The sequence below is a fragment of the Cyprinodon variegatus genome, unplaced genomic scaffold (genome assembly GCF_000732505.1).
Source record: "Cyprinodon variegatus isolate N-32 unplaced genomic scaffold, C_variegatus-1.0 Scaffold360, whole genome shotgun sequence".
NCBI classification, from domain to species: domain Eukaryota; kingdom Metazoa; phylum Chordata; class Actinopteri; order Cyprinodontiformes; family Cyprinodontidae; genus Cyprinodon; species Cyprinodon variegatus.
In genome coordinates, this window is record NW_015150813.1 from 39,441 (window position 1) to 45,440 (window position 6,000).

General features: G+C 38.0%; 1 protein-coding gene across 3 annotated transcripts in view; it reads left to right on the forward strand.

Annotated features, from left to right (window-relative positions):
- The window catches only part of LOC107091971 (solute carrier family 41 member 1-like), a 46,390-nt gene that overhangs the window by 34,632 nt on the left and 5,758 nt on the right, over positions 1-6,000 (forward strand). For all 3 annotated transcript variants that reach the window (XM_015386226.1, XM_015386228.1, XM_015386227.1), the window contains 2 exons: positions 2,726-2,860; positions 3,736-3,884. In XM_015386226.1, coding sequence (XP_015241712.1) covers positions 2,726-2,860; positions 3,736-3,884 — 284 coding nt within the window. The remainder of the gene's footprint in view (positions 1-2,725; positions 2,861-3,735; positions 3,885-6,000) is intronic.

Below are 6,000 nucleotides of genomic sequence, written 5' to 3' on the forward strand. Positions count from 1 at the left end.
TGTGATCAGTATGTATTAATTAATCATTGTTTGTAATTATTTATAGTAGCTCCAGATTAGCTACACAGCTCGTTCACTTCAGAGGTCCATATTTTAAAGTGTCTTAGCTTCTAATATTAACAGTTAGCAATGTGTATGTTTAATTTTATAGTTAGTTCACCTCTTGATGCCAAAAAGAGCCCAACAGATTATACTTTCACAAGTGGAGCAGTAGGGCTATTGCCATATTGCTCCACTTGTTTCATGCATATAAATTGCTTTATTATAATTATGCAGGGAGTTGTACAGTTTATATGGACACTGCAATGTAAATAGTGCAGAAAAACTGAAGAAGAAAAAGGAAAAAATAGAAAAAAAGAGAAAGAAAGAGGAGATAGAAAGGAGACAATGACAAAACATTTTCAGTCTGCTTCATCACCTGTAACGAGATGAAAAAAGAACAGCACAACCGAAAGACATGGTACGAGACATACAATAAAGCAACACCTTGAAACTATCGCTAAAGTAGTATTAAGTCTGACATGTACTCTGTGTTACCTGAAGATATGAATGTGGGGTTTCTGTTTGGAAGTGTGAGCTTTTCAAAAAAGCCCTAACATTTCCAAATCGAGCCAGCTCCATGACAGACAACCAGAAATAAGGAAACACTGGGCCTGATGCAACAGCGTTTCCTCCTTCGGTGGGCTCTTATGAACACGCTGCATCAGATCCAACAAACCTTCTTAACTTCAGTAAATCATCCTCAAAAACCTGATGCAGACCTGAGAGCATGTGATTCAGAGAAATGTAAATCTGCATGATTACCGCCCCGATAATGCCATGAAAGGGGAACTCCTACACTTGTTCATTCGCAGAAATGGGTTTGAAGACGAAGAAGAGAGACTTTACCAGTTCAGAGACGGTGGACCTGACTGAGCGCTAAACAGCAGAATGAAGGGAACAGTAAAAGCAAAGCAGTTAAATGAAACACAAGAGCTGTAAATACCGCGGTTGTACTGTTATACAACTAACTATGAAAAATGAAAACTATTTAGGGAGGCAAGAGGTGCAACATATTATAAGATAATAATCAGACAGCAAATCATATTTGTCATCGCACGCTCTTTCATGCTACGCATTAAAATACAAATGTAACATAAAAAGAATTAAGACCAAATCCTTCTAAATAAGAGACTTAATCTGTCATATACATTACTGTATATACCCTTTGCCCTTTTTATTCCTTCTGGCACATTCTTCTTGTTATTGACTCTTTTTGCTGTTGTAATTTGTAAATTTCTCCACTGTGAGATCAATAAAGTCAATCAATACATCAAACTTTTTACATTCTATGTAATAGCAAAGCCAAGGTGCTACAATGGAGAGAAATGAATGCAGGTCTAAACATTAGAGGAGTTTAAAGCAGCAAATTTCTTAACTTTATTCTGGCTTTTTTATTCATTTTCTGTTCCAGATGTTATTTCAATAGTAACTTGATCTCTGATTGTTCTTTCTTCTGACTAATTGTCAACAAATGAAACCAGTTTCTCCTGGATCAGCCAACTCCAGCTGCAGGTGTAGTGACTAATAGTTTCTCATAATTGCAGAGTTGCACAACGTATCATGATGCAGCCTGCTGAAATGGAAAATATCTTCTAAGTATCAGAAAATGGGATCATTTAGTGAACAACTGAGTTTGGATAACAGCAAAGTGATTGTGCAAGACTCCTATGTCTTGTCTGGAGCACAAATAAATTTTGTATATTGAGGAACTAAGTAGCTTATAACTTTAAAACGTTGTTAGCAAGCTTATAATCCTGAAGCTCTCAGCTATTTTGATCCTGTACTAAGTTATTTTCTTTAAAGTTAATATATTTCTAAACTGTTTTAGTGGAGCAATCAGAGAAATCTCACTTTTCTTTGTATACAAAAAAAAAACATGGGTTTTTATGTAAGCGCGTTCTATACATTCATGCTCCTTTTTCATCTTTCATCTTGGAGGATAGATCATGGCCTGGATGCAGCATCTCCTAATCACATTCTCAGATTTATTGATGCGCAGCTTCAAGCTGACAAAATTCCGAATTTCAAACCTCACCATCTGATTTAAACGTGCTTGGCTCGATGTCACATCACACACTGCCACATATTGGGCAAAGACCACCCAACATGTTGAAGTCCACTGATATTTGATTGGAAGCCATTAAGGATTAAAATACAACAGACAATATAAAAAGAGTGTATATAGTACAAAAAAACATAAGAAAAGTTATACTGTCATGAAATATGTTTCCTTCAGATATAAAAATATCTGTACTGTAAAGAGCTGAACTTCCATATAAATGCGTTTTTTTTGTTTGTTTTTTTTCGCACCATTTCTTTTTTCTCCTACCTCTTTACAGTTGATCGCTTGTTGTGTGAACCAGGTGTTAGCCATGATGGGCAGCTGCTAACATGGATGTCTATGCCTATGTTGCCCACATGGCTTGTAAACAGGAGACTATAAGACAACACAGAGAGATGGTGTTTGATGTCACTTTATTTTTCATCTAAAAACATATTTTTATTTTTTTACATCACTTTTTTTTATGTCTTTCTATCAAAAATAATGATTTATTGTTGAATAATACCAGAAAAACTCGGTCAGCTCAGAAACTTTGGTCGTTGTTATAAATCTGATTTGGATGTTTACTCTGTGATACATCTGGGGCTAAAGGAGCATCCCCTCTTTGCCTCCCATGTGCAGGAGTGGGTGGAAACCTGGTGGCCATTCAGGCCAGCAGGATCTCTACATACCTGCACTTCTGGAGCATCCCAGGTGTGCTTCCCAGTAAAATGAGCCAGCACTGGCCCAATCCATGCAGCACCTTCTTCTCATCAGGTAGGCTAACTTTTCCATTTCTGTCTAATTAGGCAACATGAAGTTCCTATAGTAGAGTTGTCCCAAAACAGCTTTTTCATTTCCGATGTGCTGATATCACAGCTTGGAGAATTGACCGATACTGATATTGACCTGATACGATATTTCCACAATCATGCATACATTTATTGCTTATTTTGTACAGCTGAATGTATGAAAAGGCCTAATCAAGTGAAATTGTTAGAATGAAAAACAATAGTATGAGAACAACTGACCCATGTAATATTAACCAATGAGATACAGAAACTTTAAACAGAAGCAGTGTTTCTCTGCCACTATCGGAGATTGTAGATGCTGGTATTCTGTCATATGAGCATAACCGGCCAGACCAGCATACCCATAGTCAATACCCGTTTATCCCTTTAGTTTTGTATGAAAAATAGATTTTAAACTACCTAAATGGGCATGTTTCCATTTAGTCATGTACAAAAAAATATATTTTATTACTTACTTTTTGGTGTTTATTGGAGCATATGGAAAACTCAACTTAAATTGTTTGGTTTTTTTGTACATGACTTAAGGGATACACGCCCGTTTAGATAGTTTAAAGTCTATTTTTCATACTAAAGGGATAAATGCAACTCTTGCGCATGTGTATTGACAATAGGTATGCTGGTCTGAAGGGTTATGCTCACCTGACAGAACACCGGCCGATTTAATCCGACATTATTGTTTTGGCTAAAATCAGAGCGACAGCCCATATTTATATTGGATCAGGACATCTCTATCTAATAGTGCATTCATAAGTGCTGCTATTCTACCAATAATTAAGTGAGGAAATGTTTTTGTTGTTAAACAGAGTAACTTGAGAGAAGCTTTATCTCTTTATATCCCAGGGGTAAACTCTAAGTCGGCGCGGGTTCTACTGATGCTGGTCATACCCGGGCATCTCGTCTTCCTCTACGCCATCTCTCTGCTGCAGGGAGAGGAGGCTCCTGTCACTCTACCCTTCACCATCTGCTACCTGTGTGCTGCCCTGCTGCAGGTAAACTAACACAGCTGAAGCCTCATTTATCAGAGCCTGGCACTTACCTGGGCTCAGCAGTTACGCTAGGACAAGTAAAACAAACCATGAGTACAGTGTATTCTAGCCAATCCCATAATAGGAACACGACAGAATGAACCAAAGCCTGGAGCTTCAGCAGACGTCTAAAGATCATAACAGTCACTTATAGATTCCCATCTCTGCCTGGCTGCGTTCAGACCCATACCAACCCACCATGTGGCACAGTAACAAATCAAACCAAAATGCACTGTTGTGCAGAACTGTAGAGGTGTCTGGTCTGAACAACAACTGTCCCCCAGTTGATCCATGATGACAGATCTCTCCTAGTAGGACCACTTTACACCACACTTCATCGATCTGCTGTCCTAAAATGATGCCTTTGAGGCACTGGCTTCCCCTTGTTTTAACTTGTTTCTAGACTTTAACATAACTCTTCAGGGACATACAGTAGAAAGGCGCATTTGTCTGAATTCAATGATCTGTTTGAACCAAAGCACCCAGTTTCACAGCAGATATTTTTGCATGAAGGCTGGTCAGCTCTCCTTTTTTTATTTTTTCACTAATAGCTGCAAAGAAATCTGTGATAGAGAACAGCTCTGCTGGGGATAAATTAGAAATAAGATCCAGTTTGTGGAGAAAAGACAACATGAGAATATAATAGGATGGCGAAGATGGTTGTTAATCACAGTCATTAAATTAATTTCATGGTGAAAGATTTTATGACCTTCTGCTTTTTTTATCTGTTTCAGGCTGAATATGATAAATCAACCAAAAATTGTATTTTAAATGCATCTTTTTTTCTTTCAATTGATGAAAGTGGACAAAAAAAAGAAAGAAGTCCTTGACTTAGAAATGTTTAAAAAGAGCAAAACACGTTTCTTTTTGGACAGTCAGTTGGGCTTGGATCATAAAAGGATATTGGAAAAAGTTTCAGAGAAGGCATTTTATTCTGATATTTCATTAATCAGGCGTATGTGACCCCAGAAATTGTTCTGCCTGCCTCTCAGTTGTGTTGCCATGACTGCGCTGGAACCGCGCTCCGATCTGATCAGGAACCAGTGTCCTATCAAGTTGTGGCCCACTACTGAGACGAGCTTCCCCTTCCGTTCTGCTTTGGTTTCAGGGTTCTAAAGACCACAGTCATTAACATCGCAGCGCCTGCAAGAACAGGATCATGCTGTACTATAAAATGATTTTATCAGCTATTTCTGTCCTCAGATGCCACCGAGATATTACTCAACATCCTCAACCATTTTCAAGTCACTCTGCTTCACACTATATAGCCTGAAGCTAGCAGCTCATTTTATCCTCCTAACTGATTAATTACAATTAAATTTTAAATTTTTTGAATGTAGGGTTTTTGTTTTGATGTGAAACATACAAAGAAATCATTCTTATCTTTCATTCTTTCCATTTGATTGAGCAGATTAGCTGTATTTAATGTGCTAAAAGTGTTTTCTCATAAACTCGGTGAACTGTAGTTGGACCTGGTGTTTCTCACAATGCAGCAGTAAAAAAGCTTCCATCTCTAAGAACATCACAGGCTTTTCACAGTCTGATCCAAAATGGCCGCCACCACCTGTTACCCAACTGTGAGGTGACTGATGCCCAGTGTTAGTGTGTGCTCGTGATAAGAATCCCAGGTCTGCTGCGTGTCAGCCACATTCTCTACAGAAAACGGCTTCGGTTGCCTTCAGCACACACAGCGAAGGTCTGCGACTGTTGGGCCATTTCCCTAATCTGCTGTGGGAGTAGTAAATCTCAGAGAAAGGTTTCTTTAACTCTGCTGGCTGGCAGACAAGCAGCAGCTTTCTATCTATTCAACTCCTCTCCTCTAGTCCGCAAATCAGAGCTTTATTCAAAAGTTAAATATTTGTTTGTTTTAAAGCTTGAATGTTTTTAGTAACTTTGAACTAATTTTAAATATCCCAAGCATTTTTGTTCACTTAACCAAAATCAAAAATGCTCTCATTATTATTAACTGTCATTCTGGAGTAAGAAAATTCCAAAAAAAAAACAAAAAACAATCCACTGGACTAATTTTGAAGATGTTTTGCTTCCCATTCATCTGGTTCAATTTGCATGTTTCTTATGC